The sequence below is a fragment of the Anser anser genome, assembly GCF_964211835.1.
Source record: "Anser anser genome assembly, chromosome: 1".
Taxonomy (NCBI): Eukaryota; Metazoa; Chordata; class Aves; order Anseriformes; family Anatidae; genus Anser; species Anser anser.
This window is the reverse complement of record NC_139720.1, coordinates 64,165,451-64,186,628: the sequence shown is the minus strand read 5'-3', so window position 1 is coordinate 64,186,628 and position 21,178 is coordinate 64,165,451. Positions and strand designations below refer to the sequence as shown.

Sequence of the window (21,178 nt, the reverse complement as noted above, 5' to 3'; positions counted from 1 at the left end):
CTGCCGGGGGGGGGGGGGGCACGCCAAACCCCGGGGCGCCGGCGCCTTAAAGAGCGCAGGGGAGGGACCGTGCGGCGGGGAGGCGGGGGTGCGGGCTCCGCAAGCAGCAGCAGCTCCCCGGCAGCCGCCGCACCGAGGCGCGCTCCCGCTGCCGCCTCCCCGGGCCGCGGGGCTCGCCCGGCCCAGCCGCCCCCGCCGCGGGCAGCCCCCCGCAGGGCCGGGGGAGGCGAGAGCGGCGGCGGGGTCGGGGGCGGCTTGGGCGGCGGCCCCGGACCCCATCCCCAACCCTTCCCCATAGCCATCCCCATCCTTATCCCATCCCATCCCTGTCCCCGCCGCCATCCCCAGGCCGCCGGTGCCGGTGGCGGTGCCGGTGCCGCCCCCCGGCCGCGCCCGCCCCCTCGCTGCCCCGGCGGCCCGGCGGTGCGGCAGAGCCGGCGGGGCTATGGCTGCGGAGGAGGTGCTGCAGGGCGCCGACCACTACAAGAGCGAGATCGAGCGGCTGACCCGGGAGCTCTCCGAGACGACCCACGAGAAGATCCAGGCGGCGGAGTATGGGCTGGTGGTGCTGGAGGAGAAGCTCACCCTCAAGCAGCAGTACGACGAGCTGGAGGCGGAGTATGACGGCCTCAAGCAGGAGCTGGAGCAGCTGAAGGAGGTGGGCGAGCCCAGGCTTTTGTCTCCCCCCGCCTCGCAGGGCAGCCGCGGGGGCGCCCCACGCGTGTCCCCGCCGGAGCCCCTCGCCGCGGGGCGAGCAGAAAGGCCCCGAGTGGCCGCGGGGCTTGGCGGGGACGGGAGGAGGGGGTCTCCGGGGAGCCGCGGCCTCCGGGACGGCTCGCACAGCGCCGCAGCCCCCCGGCATCGCCTCCTTATCCCCGCCGGAGCCGCAGCTTGGGGCACCGGGCGTCTGCGGCACCGGGGTGCCTCAAGCCATCGCCGCAGCGTTGTGTGCGGAGAGGGGATCGGCCGGCACGGAGGATGAGAGCTCGGCAAACCTAGGGTGTGTAGGCAGGGGAGCTGTGTAAACAGTCGTCTGCAGTGCACGGGAAGGGAGACGGTTCCTTTTGAAGTTATTTATAGACCTGGTTTATTCCCCTGCGTTGGGGAAGCGCTGCCATTAAGGGGAGGCAAAGTAGCTGTACAGTAGTCTTGAGGTCACCCCCAGTCAGTGGGAATTAAACTTCTGCGTCATGCCGAAATGATAAATGATCTGAGGGGTGTTTCAACTTCATCTTTCAGATGTGTTTCTGTAACCCCCAAAGTATAAAGTAGGTAGGAATGACTGCACCTAACCTTCTGGCTCGGCTAAACGTGACTCTGAAATATCATCGCTCTTCCTGTAGTCATCATTAAGGGAAATAACTTGAGACTGAGACAGTGCACATGCACAGGACCTACGGAAGGGGTATGTGTACACACACATGCAGCACTCACGTCCCTACATTTGGTAGTATTTTTATACTGTATGGGAACATAAATGATTACATATTTCAAAAAGAGACAGTAAAGCATTAAACAGATTTTTTTTTCCAAATTTAAAAGCAATGTATCGCTATATATAACGTGCAGAAATTCTCTTCAGTCAGAAATCATGAACACGTTCCATATGGAGGGAAATCACTTTGTAAACTTAGATTATATATGAATATTCTTTAGAGTACTAAGATTATATATGAATATTCTTTAGAGTACTAGCTTTGATGCACTTTTAGAAGCATTTTTTAATAAAATAAAGGTTTTATTCTACTTGCAGGTAAATGTGTTATGCTACAGGCTTGGCTCAGTGACCAGAAGAGTTTAAAAATGTATTTTCAAGAAGAAGAAGAAAGCTAATTTTCAGAAAAACCTATCGATCTACTTAAACTTGATATCTGCTTCCCCACCCCTGCTGAGACTATGCAGTAGGCTTAGGACTTTGAAATCAATAGTCACAGGTTCAGGGGTGGAGATATGTGACTTGCACGGGCATGAAGGCAATGCTAGTTGAAATGACCCGGCATTAACAGAGGAGCAGAATCATGGGGAAAATACACAAGGCGATTTCTATGGGGAAAAAAAAAAGAGAGAGAGAAGCAGCTGTCTAGCTAGCTGTTATACAGAAGACTCATCAGAAACTAGGGATGACACATTTATACACATGGCCACAGATAGAAGGGACAGTGCAAGGAACTGAGTTTAAATTATTAAACTAGAGGGATCAGTCAGCCTGGCTAACTGAAATGAAACATGCACAAATTCTCTTCCTGTTTACTTTCCCTCAAAGCCAATGGGACTGTGTGCTCTGCAGCCCAGAAGCTGTCCTGCAGGGCCATGCCTTCATGCTGTGCCAACCACAGCATGGACACTGAGATATCTGTGGAGAAAGGAAGAGGAGAATCCTGTAGCTTGCCTGATGCCAAGCAAGGATGGAGTCACTCCAGTTTCCAATTCAGGTCTGGGGCTCTCAATTCCAGAGCTCTCCGTCCCTGCAGATAGGGCATCTCCATCCTCCATGTGGGCTGCAAGAGATTTCTTCTTGCTTCCATCCTTTATAGGTGAAACCACACTGATTCTTACCGCACATGCAGCCCTGCAAAGAGAATTTGCTCATATTCCTTCCTGTCGCTGTAATGTATTTTCTCATCTTCTCTGTAAACACCTCCGTTATGACTGTTCCGTGAGTGCAGATCAGATTCCTAACTGTGTGCATGAGCAAACGATGCCTCTGATGACATCAGCAAGGCAGGATTCAGACTGAGGTGTTTTGGGCAAGCTGTGCTGTGATTTGGGGGCCTGGGATTTGTGGTCGTAGGGTTCTGTCTGAAAGCTCTCTAGCAAAATGGCAGAGGCAGCTCAAAGCCAGCTTTTTATTAAGGCTCCCTCCAAAATGTGTGGAGGATGGTCCTAGTGTATTGTCTCCAGCAGGCACTGCAGAGAACATCCCGGACGGTGGCCTGGGTGTGGTCTGCATGGCGGGACATCAAACACCATGGCTGGACAGGAGCTAGGAAAGATCTTGCTATGTCAGTGAGGATTTGTTCTTCTGCTCTTGCCTCTCTCCATCTGTAGCCTCTCTGAAGTCATGGTGGGGTATAGGAAAGAGGCCTCTATTTATACTGAAACAAAGGGTTTGTCCATTCAAGAGGAACAGTAGGTACTTGGGTGTGGGCAGAATTATGTGTAGGGCCATTACCTCTTCTCTGAACAGATTCATTTACTGGGGTCGAATCTCATCCTATGTTTTTCCTGAGGCAAGTCTTCATTTCTGAATTATTTCATTACTAATTCTTTTTTTTTTCTGCCGTTAGGAGCTCATTGCATTTATTGCTCAGCAGACAGAGCTGCCTGTCTTTGCCTACTTAGTCATGGCTTAGCCATCTAGGATCTGAATTCTTCTCCTATGTTCCTTGGCAGTTCAAAACTCGAGTGAACTTCAGTGGGGCTTTTTCCGTACAGATTGCAATACAGAGCCTCAGCTATACAATAATTTCCATTGCTGGAGGGTGAGATGGGAAAGTAAGGCCATTATAGGATGTAGAATTAAAAGCAAATTGCAATACATTACATTAAATATTAATACTTGTACATAGAATATATGCTAAGCACCATGCAAAATGAATTATTATAGTAAGCTCCGATGTTTCTTGTGCTTTATTCAGAGGTTTCTGCTTTAGCCTAAGACTTGAATGTTTTGGGGCATGACATTGGTTTACATTACAAAAGCTTGAAGTTTTAAACAGTGACCTAATAAATACTTCTTCCAAAATAGAGCAGTTATTACATGTGTAAGCTGTTCTGGAAAGACTCAAAACATCTATCAGCTAACAACCTTACGTTTTCAAAAACGGAGAGAATAGTAGGAATGTGAAAACATACACCCTGTTGTGTTGACTTTAACAGCCTTCAGTGTTACAAGATGGAGCATTGGTGGTCCTGAAGTTAGACAAGACTGTAGGAATAGTGTTAAACAAAACATTATTATTTTAAAGCTGTATTAATGTTCATATTTTTTTCTCCAGTCTGTAAGATATGTTGCCGTGCCTTGCTCAGTTACATCTCAAACTAGTGGAATTTTGACCCTGCAGTAAAAATGCTGTAGTTTTAGGGCCCCTGTTCAGAAGGTTGCTTTAGCTGTGCTGTTTAACCTGCTGTGAATAAGAGTGCAGGGAATAAGACTCATCGCTGTTTGTCATGTGCTTAAAGGTACTCTGTTTTCACTGTTTTATGGGGGTGAGAGTGTAATTATTATCATATTCTGTGGAAACCGTTTTCCAGTCTCATATTTGTGGTCTTACATGTTTACATTGCATTTGCTGTAAGTACAATCTCTGTTGTTAGATTTCATTCTTTTAATGAAGGGTAAAATGGCTTCATATTGATCTTCTTTCCTGGGCAACCTGCTGTAGCTGTCCCTGCTTCAGCTGGGGGCTGGATGAGATGATTTCAAGAGGTCCCTCCTTCCGACCTCACCCATCCTGTGATTCTGTGATTAGTTGCTGTTCACTGGTGGCTGGCAATATTTTTAGAGGGGAGAAATGTCAGTCACCTCCAGCTGTGATAAAACGGGGATTGAAGGCAGCTTTGGTGTCCAACCATACAAGGCATCTAGGCCTGGGAAATCCTAGGCAGAAATTTCTCTTTAAAAATCAAATCATGAACATAGCAGCTGAGCAGATCCCCAAGTTCTCCTTCACTCTCTGGCTGACTAGTTTGAGCAGTTTCTCACTCAGCTGCTTGGCTTCTATGTATGTAGCTCTGTGGGGACAAGCTCTTCCCCTGGATCACACATAGAGCTGGCTATCTGATTTTTAGGTTGAAGGTGCAGTTTAGTGTTCATATTACACTCAACCCAAATATCCTTGGTAAATTACTGGAAACCAGACTATTGGTGAGCAGCCCTATCCTTTGCAGGTCAAAAATTTGTGTTTTTTTTACCTCACAGAGATGTTGCATCATTGTTTTATGAAGTACTTAGTGAGTTTAGCAATGTGGCTTCCACAAATAATTCTTGGCTTGTGACTGGAAAGGGTTCTTGAGGAGTAGAGCTGAAGCTCCCTCTGACAGTTTCTGTGCTGTTCTGCTCTTGCCTGTGCTACTTTCATGCAGGTGACTCAAGCTCCATCTCCCCAGTCCCCTGGCACAGTGCTGTCCCTCTGACTCCCACACTCTTCTCTGAAGCCCTGTGTTTGCAGTTTCCTCTCTGCCTTTTGAAGTGTACAGTTGGTGGGGCTTTTTGGATCCAAAAAGGACAGAACAGCAGAGGGGAAGACTCCCTGTCCCAAATAAAGCCCTGTTAAATGGGCAGTCACTCTATGCACCTGTATGCAGCACAGGATGCTTAGTAAGGTGTCAAGAGGCTCACACATCCCAGTGAGATTTTCTGAATTCCCCCTAAAGATGAACGTGTCCCAAATATGTAACTTAAGAGCTGTGAACTGATGCCACCTCAGTATATACTTACACTTCCTTTCAGCGACAGCGTATGTGGGATGAAGTGAGCGTTTCCAACACCTCATCCTGCTCTCAGCACTTGGTTCTGTGAGCCTTTCCACGCCGTGCCACTCAGAAGGCCGTGCTGCCTAGCACCCAGCTCCAAGGTGAGAGCAGGGAAAGGGTGCGTGAGCGGCAGACCTGGATGGACAGCGGTCAGATGCTTGCTGCAGTGCTGTCTCCTCCAGAGCCCAGCCGGTGCTGCCTCTGTGTGCATACACTGCTAATGGAAGGGTGTTTACCCAGTTGCCTTTCACAGCTGGCCTGGTTAGGAGAGGAGAGCAGGGCAGCACAGGGAACTGTTACACACGGAAAGGAGAGCATGGAAGGCAATGCAAGAAGTTCAGTGATAGAGCTGTTACGCAGGGGCTTGCACAGCAACCGGATCCAGAAGAGCCCTAAGACTGACAAAGCTTTGGGTGTTTCTCCAGCTCTTCATTCATCACTTTGTATTTTCCTCTCCTCAGACCTAAGCACAGGTCTGCAACAAAAACAATCTGAAGATGATCTTAGCAGTTCATTTTCAGAGCTGTACTTATAAGGAATGTCCTAACAAAGTCAAGCAGCACCCTGCAAAGCTTATGTTCAATTATTACAGGCTGGGGGACAGACTGACTGGGGAGCAGGTCTGTGGAAAAGGATTTGGGGATCTTGGAGGACTGTGAGTTGAATTTGGGCCAGCAGTGTGCTCTAACAGTGAAAAGGCTAATGGCATCCTCGGTGGTGCTGGCAGGACCTTAGCCTTGAGAAGGCTGAGAGAAGTGATGATTACTTTGGAACTGGCATTTGTTAGACCCCACCTAGAAAATGGCATCCAGTTTTGCCCAGTACAGGAAAGGAATGGATAGTCTGGGCTGAGTTCAGCAGGGGACCGCCAAGATCATCAAGAGCTGAAGCGCTTCCCCTGTGAGGATGGGCTGAGGGAGCCTGGGAAAGAGGGATCTGGGGGAACCCAGCAGCAGCCTGCCCATGCCTACAAGGAGATACTGAGAAGACAGAGCCAGACTCTTCACAGTGGGACATGGTGGGAGGACAAGAGAACTGGCATGGATTGAAACTAGAGAGGTTCAGGCTGGATTTAAAGGGGAACTGTTTCCCCATGAGAGCAGGCAGTGGCACTGGTTGCCCAGAGAGTTTGTGCTGTCTCCTTCCCTGGGAGTTACCAAGCCCCAACTGGATACAGCCCTAAGCAACCCTGTCTGAGCTTAGAGCTGACCCTGCCTTGAGCAGGAGGTTGGACTAGAGGAGAAAGGCAGGAGAAAGGAGCAAGACAATGCAAGGTCTCTGAGAGTGCCCACTATGTCCAGTTCAATTCCAGTAGCAGCTCGCTGTATGTTACCCAACATATAACAGCCTGCTGCCTGGAAATAGTGACTGTTAGCAGAGTCATAGCCTCCCTCCATGCCTGAATTTCACTTTCTCTTGATTGTCATTGAGCCTGCATTGACCTAGCATTAGTAAGGGAGTAGTCTGATGTGCTTTTCTCTCAGTGAGACAGCTCTGCGTCTCCCTTTGTCATGCCTGCCCCTGTTCTAGCTCTCAGTTGTGCATCTGTTCATACTGTCCCACCTAGCTAGAAAAGTGACCTCAGTTAAAAATAACTGAGGGGGGTGTATGCTGTCTGTAACCAGACCTGGGTACATGATGTGGTTCACAATACATTCCCATAAAATGCTTTACCTGCATAGCCAAAAAGTCAGCGTGAGGATAGGAATGAATGCCAGAGAAATAGGGGGACAGAATGAGCTGCTTAAACAGGTACTGATGTTAAAGGGGATGCTTATCAAATTGTGGCAGGATGGCTTCCTCGGAAAGGAAATGAATGCTGTGTATTAGCCTACAGAAAACGTAAGCAGCTGAAATCATCTTAGGGGAAATTAGAGCTCTTGCTGGAGCTTTGGCAGCATGCAAAGAAAAATGTAGATGAACTTTTTTTTTCTTTCCCAAGGACCTGCATTGCCAGTTGCTCTCACTAACTGCATTGTATCCTTATGAGCCAGTGCAGAAAAACATGTGATTTATTACACCTCCTGCAATAGCCAACCCTTAAATATTGATAGTCAGCTTTAAATGCTTGGGGTTCACATACTACTAAAATAGTTCTGAATTGAGTTTATTTTTTCTCCTCATAGTTAAATCGTTTTCGTACTTTCACTCTTCTAAGAAATCCCTCGCCAATCTGAGGAATTTGGAGTGAATCCACCATGTGTTGAGCTCCTCTGAGATAACTGGGAGTTGCAACTGGATTTTATGTCATGGAAAAGTTCATTTTCCATAGATCTTCTATAAAATATTGAATTAGTACCAAATCTAAAATGACTGATTGAAGTGTTAATGGGGGAGCCAGGCATCATTATTGTGAAGTACTTCCTGTTTAAGGCTTGTGAATGCAGAATGATGGCTCACTGAATAGTCTTTAATCTAAAAGTCTGCATCCGTTTGGAATTAAGCCTTTTGTAATGAATTAAAAAAAAATAATTCACTACCATCTTTTCACCTTCCTTTATGTGAAATATTTTTCCTTCCCTTCTGTATTGCAGTGCAGATTTGCCTTCTAAGGTATGTGTGGGTGCAGTCTGTCTGCAGAACACCAGTCAGACTGAACACCTGGCTTTATGGAAAATGCAACTGGGGGCAGAACAGCGGTGGAGAAAATAACATTTGGCATGAAATAGTAATTTGTGAGCATTCATCAAAGTAAAATGAGGAGCATTCTCAAAGTCAGATGCATAGACTAAATTTGCACCTGGCCAACTTTTACATACCTTATGCAATTGCCACTTGGAGAAAATATACATGAGATCAGATATTTTTCTGGCTGTATTGAGGGATTCTAGAAAAGCAACCTGCTTCTCAAATAACTTCTCATTTTTTTTTAATCTCATATGTGTTCATTTAAGCAGCTTATTTTCCGTCATGTTTTCATATTGGTGTTTTGTTTGGCCTATGGACAATGGGAATGAAATCTAATTCACCTGTGTTTCTGTGTCCCTCATAGCTCTGCTAAGTTGTAGGCTTCATTAAAAAGTTGGCTTTGCTATGGATTTCCCTTTCCTATTTGTCTGATACGTGAGGGGGTGATGTTTAATTCAGTATGATTCTGTACTGTACATTTTTTCTTTGGGATGATTTTAATTTATAATGGCACAGATGAAAAGCAAGTATTCATTTCTGTTGAAATGCCTTACATTTGTGGCGTGACTTTCTTTCCCTCTTCTTTCCTCATTTCCTCCTGAACTCTGCACCACTATATTTTATGGGGGAGGAGAGAGGGTATATTCCTGTCCACAATTTAGGGGAATTGATATGGCATGCAAAGGTAAGAATGTTCCCTTTGTCCCTTTACCCAGGACTGCTTGCATCACTCACAGCAGATGACTATGAGGAGAAAAGAGCAATTTTTCATACTGTCCTGTGAAAGCAGTCCAGAGTATAGACCAGCTACAGATGGAAGCAGTTAGGACTATTCCAAAGGTGAAAAACACATCTCAGCAAGGGCAGGTGTCTAAAGCTGAAGTAAGCAGGTAGAAATTGAGCTAGATTGCAGGTTAGTGCTTTAATGGGAACTGTGCTTCTCTGTGGAGGGGTAGTATTAAGAAAAATAATTTCAGGATTCTAATGTATGTGTTTCCAAATGTCTTTCACTATTAAAGTTTAACAAACTTAATAGTTAAAGGAAAAATCAGGCCACTGTCCTAAATCTATGGTTTTGGGACAGACCTGTTAAGACTATTAACACCAAAAGGCTTTTGCTAAGACTGAAATTGGTCTATTCCCATTTTCTGCATTTCTCTTGTGATTCCTTCCTGTCTGCAGCCTTTCATTTTCTGCCGTGCATTCTAGATTAGTGTTTATCTCATGTCCATGATGGTTTATACACTTTTATCTTCCCTTTTGCAGTCTCTGCCTTATATCTTAATTACTGTAGATTTGATGCTCCATTAGACACTGAACTGAACTTTTTATGTTAAAGATCCTTTTTGTCATTGTGTGAATGTAAGAAATCTGTCCATTTGTGGCAGACCAGACCTTCCACGCTCTGTCTTGGTATTGCAATGACATGAGAGAATCATAGAAATACTCTAGAAATGTTTTTTTAACATTGGCTGAAAATGAAACAGCAGAGGATTTGTCAGCTCTGCTTTGTAGCAGCCTCACCATTAAAATCATCCTGGAAAAGATGACTTCTAAGGCAGTTTTAAAATTTGGTTGGCTGAAGGAGTGCACAGTAAGGTATCTTTTCATAATGTTTTGCAAAAAGCAACCCTGCATTTTTTTTTCCATTGTTTTGTTTCTGGGGTTATTTATTTATTTAACCTCAGGCCAGAAAACTGATGCATGGCAAGGTTAGATAATGCACTTGAGTCCTTGTGATCAGAGCTGGGAGTGGAACCCATTACCCACACAGCCATGCCATACCCTCTCCTTCTTCCTTTCGCCTTTGAATCACACTTAATTTGTCCTTGTGCTGTACAGCCACGTTAAACCCATCTACACAACCAGTAGGTTTCCAGCGCTAGCTGTAATACATATAACACTGTGCTTAACCCAGAGGCATAAAAGAAGTCCTCAGTTACCAGTTGGTCACCTTTCACTTCAGTCATTTCTGGGTTAATTTCAGCTAAATTATATGAACTCCTTCCTGTTTTTTGTTTGTTTGTTTGTTTTTGTGTGTGTGTGTGTGTTTGTTCATTTTTAACTTTGTGCTCTCAGAAATCACAGATAACACGCGGCAGGGGCAATGCTGTGCATTCAGTATGCACCTCAGGAAGTTTAGCCACAGCACACAGCCTTTCCTTGGTTTTCCTAGTTACTCTGGATAGGCTTAAATGTCAGTGATGAACTGTGAAGTGCTCTTTGTCATCACTGACTGATGGCTACATTCATGGAAGGAAGTTGGACTTTGTTAACAGCAGCAGTTTTAACTTCTGTTTTGGATACTTGGAGGAGGAAGAACAGCTCCTAGTAGTTGTAAAGCTCAGCTAGGAAGACGGAGAAGGAGCAGCAAATCTCTAAGAGTGAAGGTAGGATTTTGGGTCAGGCAAAGGGAACAGGTGGCTTGGTGAAACAATTCATTTATAAAAGTTTGGATTTTGGCCAAACATGAACACAGCATGATTTGGATTTAGTCTTGCTCAGGACTGGCATCTCCTCTACTCACATCCTCATGGCAAGACGCAGGATGCCAGACTCCAAGACATGGCTTCAGGTTTCCAGCAAGAAACACGCAGCCTTTGGCACTCCAGTGTTAAGAGGGCTAGAGAGAACTTGGTATGAGTATAGGTGTGGGCACATGGGGAGTTCACAGTTGGGTTATTAAACTCTCTGTGTAGGCATAGCCTCTGGTTCTCAATTTGATGGCTAATCCAGGATACTTTAACAATTATTACCCAACTTGAATCTCTGTTTTCTTTTATTAAAAGTGTGCTCTGAATAGCTTGTAGTTTGCATAATTCATGGCTTTAATAAAGGCAAGTTTTATAGATGGGTGGGAAAAGTTTTTCTCGTATGCAGAGTACCTCATGGAGATTTACAAAGCATTAAAAAGTTGTACTGGATAGAACCTGATAACAAACACACAGAGTTGGCCTGAGTCTAGTTGGGGGAACATTTGCATTCACTCGTTTCCTTCATAATGCATGTGATTCCCACCTACAGACTGTTAGGAAAGGCTTCATTTAAGAATCTCAAGTGAAGAATGCTACCTTTAGCAATATACCCTATGCTCAGGATTGCACCTCAGGATCATTTATAGCAGGTATGACTTGAAGACTGACATTGAAGTCCTGGCTTTATGTGTATGTCAAGGGTAAAATGGAACAACAATTTAATTATTGAGTCTGTGCCCAGCTGGCAAACACCACTGTCATCAAGATGTAAATGATAAAATGTGTTATAAACTGAGAATTTGCATTTCTTCTCACCAAAGAAGGGAGAACTAGAATAACTGTAATTACTTGGTCTCAAACACATGATCTTATTCTTGCAGCTTGATGAATTGTCATAACTCAGCTGAGCTTCAATTACTGATCATGTGTGTGCACTTGACTTGGTCCAAATGCATAAGGGCAAGGCAAACAAACAAACAAAAAGGCAGAAACCTGAAGGAATGAGTTTTTATCCGACATGTATCTTACATCTTCTGTGAGCTGAGAATGTGCACTAGATCAGTTACTTATTAAAAAAACTACAGTCATAAATCTGCGTCCGTAGTGACAGTTTTTTAAAGTGAAATGTAAAGATATGGTCACAAGGACTCCTTTGTGAAATAATGTGTATGGTATAGAACTATATGTAAGAAAAATAGTAGTGTGATTTGTATATAATTTTCCATGTATGCTAATATGGGAGATGGAGGCACGTTAGATCTGTTAGGAGTTTGATACTTTGGGCATTAGGTAATTCCATTTCTTGGGCATTAGGTAAGTTCTTATTTTTTTTCTGCCAGTTAAGGGCAGATGACTGCCATCTGGTAACAACAAGACTTTCACTTAACATGCTGTAAGCTTAGCTGTGTAAAAATAGGAGCAAATCTGGAACAAGATAGTTAAGCGATAACATTTTTCCAAGTGGGATGAATTCAAAGTTACAACAATGCTATATATTCTTTGATGATTACTATTCCTAAAATAAAAACCACATTAAAGTGACAGACCTTAATTACCAGATTCAGATACCTGGAAATTTGGACCCTAAAATCTGTTTTTTAATTATCATGGAAAACAGTCTTGCTTTATTAAGCAGGCTGAGCAATCTTGTATTGAAACATCTTTTTGCTTACATACTTTGAAATGACAGACCACTTCTGTTTGGTTGACTATATGTAGATTTCAGGATACACCTTTAGGCCTCCCTTGTTTACACTTTTTTGCTGTAATCTACTTAACACTGCTTCATAATTTGAGGTTTCAAGTATTTTCTGTCTTCTTGCTTGCAGTAGCATGGAGGAATATATTCAAGATCATGAAATGAAATGACACCTTGAGTAAATCAGACCTTTGGCACTTGGTGTTTGAAAAGTACTTTACTCACTGTTCTTTGGGCTGAGATTATATCCATTCAGAGTCATTCTTATGCTTTATTGCTGTTGGATTTGTCTTTGTATCAGATTAGACTGATGAAAAGAACCTTAAATCTAAAATGAGCATATAAGCCTTCTTTGGGTATAAATAACCCTTTCCCTGGGTATAACAGGAAGAGCTGCAGTTGAAGATTGTGCTGCATATACTTTTGTAACGATCCCTTATTTGCAAGTTTCTTCTTGAGGTGGAGCCCCTGGTTTCTCTACCAGTGAGAACTTCTGTTAGGCAACCGCAGCTCCAGCTGGGCTAGGCACATACACTTGTCACTTTCTTGCTATTATGCAAGGATCTGCTTGCTGTGAGTAACTAACTTCTAATTATCCCACCCGAAAGAAGTGGGTTTGGAAGATGGAAACCTGAGTTCTGCTCCAAAAACCTGTGGCAGAGATTCTTCTCTGGCCAGGTTCTTCAGCTCAGCTATTTCCTTAGGAATGCCATTGGGCTAAGAGTGAGAGGCCTCTATTTCAGTCAGTTATTTTTTTTAGTGGAAAGGAGTCCAAAATCTGATCAGAAGCCTTTCTCAGAGCTTGCAGTCTGGTGCTTTGTGTGGAGAGTGGAGCAGGGCGCTTCCCGGAGCACTGGCAGTGGGTGCAGGCGAAGGCTGGAGGCAGTGAGTCAGCACGACCTCAGCGGCTGCTAGAAGGATGGGCACTGCCTCCAGACCAAACGGGGGCTGGCATTGGCTGGGGTCTTCACTGGGAAGAGCCTACGGTGAAATAAAAGTCACTGGAGTAGTCACTGACGGCGTGTTGGACAGGCGAAAGGGACAAGATGTATATAGCGGTGATGAAAACGTGCATCAGCATAAAACAGTCTGTAGTTACTGAAATGCAATTTTGTTAGCCAACATAAAAAAAAATTGCTATACTGTTAAAGAACAGACTTCACTCTGTCAAACATTCTGAAAAATCAAAATACTGCTTGTTTCATGAGCTTCTGTTTTGCCCCCTAGATCCCAGCAGGGTTGGATAAATTGTTATTTATTGCCTGACAGTAGTACCTGGGGATTCTGTGCTGCCTGGCACAATGAATTTAAGCATATATATAAAAGGTTAGAGATTTTACTGTGGAAGTAGACAATCTTGTTGGGGATTTGCTATAAAGGAATAATAAAGAGAATTTACAGATGAGTAATGGAGGCCCAAAAGCTGTGCAGGGATAGGTTGTTCAGCCGTAACTTCCTAGGAAATCTGGGGCTAAATCACAAAGAAAACAGAAATTTTCTCAGCTCTAATCAAATACTTTATCTTCTAAAGATCCTTCCATTTTAAAAGGCTGATCAACCAGTAAAACAAAGAAATCAGCTGCCCGTACTCACTGGCCAGCATGTGCAGTGGCAGTAGTTCCCACTGGTGCCAGTGTGACCAGTAAGACCAGTTAGGAACAGTTTAGCTGGTAGTTTTGCTACTGTTACACAATCAAAACTTAAGGAAAAATGAGGCTAGGAAACTTATGGAAGCCTGTTAGGTTTCTCAGTTCATTATTCAGCAGTGCTTCAGTGGTAAAGTCCTTCTCACGAGAGACAATCAACAGCACTTTGCCTGTATCCCCACCTGCTGTGGGATTGTCCCCTTCACCCTCCAGCCTCTCCTGGTCCTTCTCCCACATACTCTGGTGATACCAGAGCATCCCTGTCTCTCTTCCCCAGCAGTTCTTTCTCTTTTGCCACTTCTGGCTTCTTCCCTGCCCCTTTGGAAGCTGACCGTTCCTGGCTGCCATTGTGGCATTTGTAGCAGTCTGCCTACTCCTTCCCACTCAGCCCTTTCCAAAACACAGCTCTTCTCTTCTGCGCCTTTTTGTTCTTTCCCGATATCCATTTGTTCGTTGCAGGAGAAGACAAATTCCAGCCAGCTCCCCACGTGAAGGACAAGCCATGCCTCTCCTCCTCCACTGCCCCCGGGCAGCTTTCTTACCACAAAGCACCCCTTGTTGCCATTGCTACATCTGGGAAAGATACGTGCCGCGGGTGGTTGTACTGGGCCCTGATGGGTGGGCTGCCCTTTATAATGGCCGTATGTGGGAAACGTTCATTTAATCCTGCAAGGCATGGCTTTTATAGGTGGTTGGGAGCTCAGGCCAGCCAAAACCTTGTTGGGTGTGTTGGGCAGGCTTCCTGCAGAACTTGCAATAGTTAACGTGGAGCTTGGCCTGGGTGCTCGTAGGCAGCAGGCTCTGCGGGGCAAGGCCTGGCCTTGCCCGCCTGTTTGTATTGAATGCAACACAGTGAGCCTCTATTCTTGGTTGGGACAATTAGGTTCTATGGCAATATGAGTAATTAATAATAATAATGGGGCCTTTTCTATGGATGGGCTGTTAGAAATAATTTCCTTCTGCCAGTTGCTTCTCTAGAATGTGGTTTTGAACTCAGAGACCCCGAAAGAGATAATCAAAACACAAGCAGCTGTCACAAACCTTTAACTTTGTTTATGTAGGCAAGGGTGGAAATTCCCAAAACTGAATTGCCTGATGGCTCACTGGTTTGTGTATGTCTTGTTGCAAAACCAAGATCTTATACAATGGATTGTCCTTTGGTTAAAGACCATTCTCAGTACAAGCAGGTTTCAGCCATTGCTATTTCTTTTAAGGGAAAAAAAAAGAACAAAATCATGCAAAGCAAACCAATGATCCCCTATTGCTCTGCACCTGATTCACGTATAGTACACGGTGTCACTGTGTGGAGTGAACTGTGATGGGTACTGCATTGCTTTGCAGCCAGGTTGATACAGCTGCTGTAGCTGCAAGAGGTGGCTTCTTGTCTCCAGATGTTGTGTACGAGATGGTGGTGGCTTTGAATTCTGCCTTCACCCACACAGGCAGCTTGGGCCTAAAAGGAGGATAAAGCATTTGATTGCTTTGACACATTGCAGTCCTTCAACAGCCATTCTTCATCCTCTTCACAGTAGGGGTGGTGTCTTGGCCACAGGTTGCCATTTAGATAAACCTAGCATATGATGGTTGCATTGTGTAGGGAGCAATGTGACATTTGTCCACCTGCCCACAGGGTCCATCAAGGTCTGAAGGCTCCTTCTGTCCATCTTACGTCCATCTTCTTCCCCACATCTACAGGAAGCTAGTCTAGAGGCCTTCATAAGCCTCTTCCACAACATTCTTTGTAGCCTTTGTCAGAGCTCTGCCAAAAAAAGGATTAGTGGCTCCTAAATTTAAGATTACCTATCCAAAGCATACTTTGTCCTTCCAAATTGTTGCATGATAATAATTAAAAAAACCCACCACCAAACATATTCAGTGAATGCAAACCTGCTTTATTCAGGAAGCTGGTGACATTGTGAGGAAGATGAGTATGATTGGTAAGGTCACATCGTCGTTCAGGCTTTTAGAGTACTGGGCTCCCAGTAAGCAATGCAAGCAACCTCAGTAGATTGTTGCCATTGAAGAAGATAGACATTTCAAAATTTATTCTTCAATGTCTGTTCTATTTCCATGCTGGTAACCATAGCAATTGCACTACAGTTTTGCAGTTTTAACCTTTCCATTACCAAAACCTCTTCTGGTGATCAGTTATTGTTATAAAGAGCGTGCTGTGGCCTGCAGCCAAAGGCATTGGTACTAATACAGAACAAGATTTTGTCTGTTCTCAAAAGGTATACGGAGCCAGGTACAGCAAGTATTGTTTCAATTTATTTTTTTTATAAACAGATTGGGCTCTATGACAGTGCAGTGTGAATTATGATCTGCATTCACTGCTGCTGCACCTCTGCTGAAGACAATAGAATTATGCTTGCAGAAAATTTGGCTGTTTGTAGTGTTAAGTCACACAACTCTAATAGCAACTGTCATGATGCTGTTCCCAGAACTACAAGGTGTTTTGATGAGACGACTTGGCAGCTGAAGCAAGCTCTGGTGACTCAATGGGCAATTCTGAGTCAGAAGTGGATGGGGGCTCCAGCACTGCAGTTTGTAGTTTGATTTTTTTGTAAACTTGATGTCAAGATAGTTACTTCTGATGATGAGTCCACTCTTTTTAGTACTGAACTGGATGTTTCACTACTATACCACGCTCTCCTCTGGGAAAAAATAAAAGACCAACCCTAGAATAAATGATTGAAGAAAGGGATTGATGGGTGAGAATGGCTGCACTGTTTCCATTCAGCATTGTCTGCATATTGCAGGGGTGAAGTGATTTCTGCTCAGAAGGAGCTGGTTTGCAGAGACATGGGAGCCTGTATGACCTCAGTGGGTGTGACAAATACAAAGCAGCTTCCAAAATCAAACCTATAATCTTCTGAGAAGCCTTTGGGGAGAAGGACCATGTTGCTCTGTGCCTGTTCCTTACTGCTTTTTCCCTGTCTGTCTACTTTTACAGAGATGGTAGGAAAGATTAATCACCTTTGCAATATTTATCCCTTAGTCAAATTTGGTCATAATTAGCCAGCAGATTCAAAGTTATTAGAAAAGGGGAGACTTTAAGAGCCCATAGGAAACAGGCTAAGACTTGTGGCCTCTTGTTTATGGATAGTTAGGTCTAAATTTACATTACTGAACCATGCCCAGACACTTTCCATGCTCAAGTGCATCTGAATGCAGTTTAAAGCCAAGTTTCTTTCTCAAGCACCCTGTTGCAAGTCCTAAAATATTCTATTGACTTCAGTAGGAATCCATTTTTTGTGATGTTTTTCAGATTTGGGATCTGTCTGCAGAAAGGACATTTTCTTCTATGATAGTTATACCTTAGCTGAGTTATGAGGCTTGTGCCTCAGTGCAGTGGGGAGTGGGAAGGACAGCAGTACAAGTGTCAGCTTTTATAAGCCAGGCAGTCTCTTACACTGGAGCGGATAAGAGCAGAATCTGGTCTTCATTGCTAATCTAGAACTTGTGGCTTTTTGCAAATGCTAGCTGAAACTTATAGCTAATGTACTTAATATACTTTAAAACTCCCAGTGAACAAGTTGTTTATGTTACTGCTCCATCTAAGTGTGACAGTCAAATTCCTGACTGACATAAGAGTGAAATGTGGGCGCACCAGTCCTCAAGCTAGTCACCTATTTGTTTGTTGCAGTGCATCTTTCAGAATCCATTCAACAACTTGAACTAAGGGACCACCAGAAGCATTGTACAGCTAGTCTTTTTCTCTAATACCTGTACTGAGATTTACAGTACTAAAAAGGTATAATTTTAAGTTGTGCAAGCTGGTGAAGGGGTGGCTAAGGAACCTCAATGTTAAGCATTTTGTAAAGGTTATTTTACGTGTTATGTCTGAAATTCATTTAACTCACTGACTGTAGAAGCAAAGGGGTAAAACAGTATGCTCTTCAGAGATTGACTTGACACCTAAAGTTCCCCTACAGAAGAGTTATAGAAGCACAACTGTTTAATGCAACGTTAAATTAGCAAAGAAGTACATGGTCCTGGGCTACCTGCTCTCAGCGTCCCTGTCTGAGCAGAGGGTTGGACCAGATGACCTCCAGAGGTCCCTCCCAGCCTCAACCATTCTGTGGTTCTGTGACTCTAAGTAAACGATTTCTTAAAACTGACTTTAAAACTCCGGGTGTACTTGTGAAATACACAGAGGATATTTCCTTCTCCATTTGAATTCTCTTTTATCCCTAAAGATAAAATAAAGGAAAGCAAAACAAGAGATCAGATTTCCAGAAGGAGCATCTCACCGGGAAAGGCTGCACAGCAGATTATCCAATACCGGAATTAGCTTCATAACCCCATGGACAACTTCCTGACCTAGCTGAAATTGAAATATAGGAGTTGGATGAGCACATTACATTAATTTGGTTTTGTTTGTATAATCTCAGTGCTAAAGGTCACAGCCTTTGTTTAACCATACCTTTGATGGAACATGCTGGGCTTCTTATTCCTCTCTGAGCTTTTTCTGGTTATAAGTATAATCTAAAAAATGAAACTTCTACATATGCAGGCCTCTGATCTCACAGTAACAGACAACATTAAGATGTTAGATAGATACTCATGGAACAGCAGGTCCCCAAAAATGTACATCCTTTCCACCAAGCTGCACGGGGTTGCATGTGCCATGTCTGCAAACAGTGATCTTCTGCAGCATCTGTGAACAGCAACCTGCCAGGACCAGAGGGAGGGAAAACTGGCAGTGTTGGTTCTCATAACAACAGGATCTCCAGCTTCCTAATTGCTCATTAGTTGGCCAATTTATAAATGGTCTTTAAAATAACTACTGAAATACATTTTTAACATAAAACTTTTTAACTGTATAATAAGCTTGTAGAGTTTAAGATGATGTTATCAACCCTGTCCCTCAAAAGCAAACAACAACAAATAAACAGCAAATCCCCTGTCCTTTCTGTCTCTATGTATAGGGGTTTAAATAAGTATATAAGCATCATTAAGAATAGAATGGGATGGCTTCTCAAACAACCGCAAATGTATATATTTATTTACAGCAATCATTGCTGTTTTTGATCACAATAATTTCTGTTGTAATGTAGAAATGAAACTTGCATGTCTAACTGGTTGAAATGAAACACTTTCAAAATTAAGATTAAAATAATTTAAAATAGATTGCAGTATTTCCTTTCAATTCCAGTGGAAGCCTGTTATTTCCTAGAAATTGTCTCAATTTTGTCTACATATCTATGTCATTCAGAGTAGGCAGGTTTTTGCTTCCTTTGTAATGGAGGTAAAGTTGTTTGACAAAACATCAAGGAAAAAAAGCTTGCACTTAATATTTTTTCAAATTATTAATATGATTTGTATATTATGTAACATTTTTTGTTTGTTTTGGCCATAATTACATAAAATATTTGTGAAATATTTTTCCTGTCTGTAAATATTTTTGTGACTTGTGCATTATTGTGAACTGCATCACAAGATTTCATTTTTTTAATGATAGTCCTTATAAGAGGTGCAGATAATCATGCGTTGTGCTGGATCCAATGGAGGACTAGAAAGCAGCGGAAAAACAGTTGTAATTTACAGCTGGTGAATTGGACTGCCTCTGTTAGCATCCCACTGTGTTGTTTCGTATATGCTAAAGTTCTTGTCCAAACTAATCTCATCAGTTACTGTAGGCTTTATAATATTGACATTTTAGTAAGGCATTTCTGCACAAATATTACATTTCTGCATAGTGCTATATATGTATAATAATTACCCCGGCTTGAAGAAATCTTGTTCATAATTTATGAATTACACTCACATTCCCACAAGCTCTGAATATTGAAGTAGTTTATTATAGGTATACACAGACAATCATGAAGAAGCTCATTTTTAATTCATATGGTTTCAGTATTGCATAAAGTGACAGCTTTTAGTGCCAAACATACAATGAAATGATCTGGGGAATATGTCTACCTGCATATGTGAAAACTGATGATGTCTGTAGGTGCACCACTGAATGCCTCTCTGGAAGCAAAGCCACTGGGCTGCTGTTAGGTCTGGGCCACCTGCCTTCCAAATGAAGCAAGTTCTAGAAAGCTGTTGAATTTTGATGGCGTTTTTTCTAGAGAGAGCACCTCAGGATAAGAGACTTGTTTGAAGAAAAATGTTTTAAGAGAACCAGGCTGACCCAGATTTTCTGCACAAGTGGGGTTTACAGGAATGAATTTACAGAGACCAGGTATTCTCACACTCCATGAAATCCCACCGTGTGAGAACACAGATAATTAAGCCTGCAGTCATATAAATTATTCCTGTTGTTGTTTCACTAGAATAAAGGATTACTGCCTTTACCTATTGATCTTCCCTTTTCTGCTTCTCACTGTCTACCAGTGATTGCCTGGTTGCTCCTTAATGCAGTTTTGGAAAACATGATGAAAAGTGAAGTCTAAAGTCTTTAGACTTACTTTGTCACAGAGTTCTAGTAATATTGTGTGGAAAAGAGAAATGCAAAAGATCCATTTTTTATGGGCTTGACGTAACAACAGGATCAGATGAGAGAAAAAAAGAAACACTGCACAGGAGAAAGGAAAGGAGGTAGGTCTTGAAGGGCAGGGATGTCCTTTGGTTATTACAGGGGAGCCCTGTGGATCCTGAATTGTCTAAAAAGCTACAGATTGATCCTAATCAATGTTCAAGAAGTTATTTCTCTATCTTACACCATCTTTACACTGGTGCTGGCAACTGCTCCTTTGATCTGGATCTTTCCAGTGCTATGCTAAATAAAAAGCAGGTGGTTTTGAGACCTTTACAGAGTGTTATCTGGTTCGGCTGTGTGTCCCTAATAGCTGGGCCAGCTCTGTATAGGCCAGCTGACAGCACAGGAGCTGTGATTAAGGGTGTGTTTTGGCTCAGGGTCTGCTGTGTTTATTCTGGATTTTTTTGATGCTCCAGAGAGACTAATAATAATAATCCTGCCATGCGTGTGGTCAAGAGATGAGACAAGCTAACTCCCAGCTCCCTGCCCTACTCCTCTGCTGGACTTTAACCTCCTCATGCTGCAGTGTCAGGGAGCAGCTCTGCAGTGTCAGGCTTGTGGAACAGATGAAAATGGGTTTTCACTAGCACGGTGGGTTGTGAGTTTTGCTGTCCCTTGAAGGGAAGGTTGTTGAGGCTTCCCGCTTTTGAGAAGGTAGTGCTGCTTATTTAGTACCTGGGTTGTGAAGAACAGTTTGCTCCCAAGAGAAGAAGAGGGGGTACCCAAGAAGAGTGATGATGCTGGATTTTGCTCACAGAGGGGTAAATAC

General features: G+C 43.5%; 1 protein-coding gene across 27 annotated transcripts in view; it reads left to right on the top strand.

Annotated features, from left to right (window-relative positions):
• Window positions 1–80: 80 nt before the first annotated feature.
• Window positions 81–21,178, top strand: part of BICD1 (BICD cargo adaptor 1) — a 179,536-nt gene continuing 158,438 nt past the window's right edge. For 9 of the 27 annotated variants that reach the window (XM_083820130.1, XM_083820128.1, XM_083820134.1 and 6 more), the window contains exon 1: window positions 98–658. In XM_083820130.1, the coding sequence (XP_083676256.1) occupies window positions 446–658 (213 nt within the window). In that variant the 5' untranslated portion in view covers window positions 98–445. Of the gene's footprint in view, window positions 659–1,753; window positions 21,171–21,178 lie in introns of all 27 variants that reach the window. The other 18 variants (XM_083820133.1, XM_083820135.1, XM_083820137.1 and 15 more) reach the window with 7 other exon arrangements.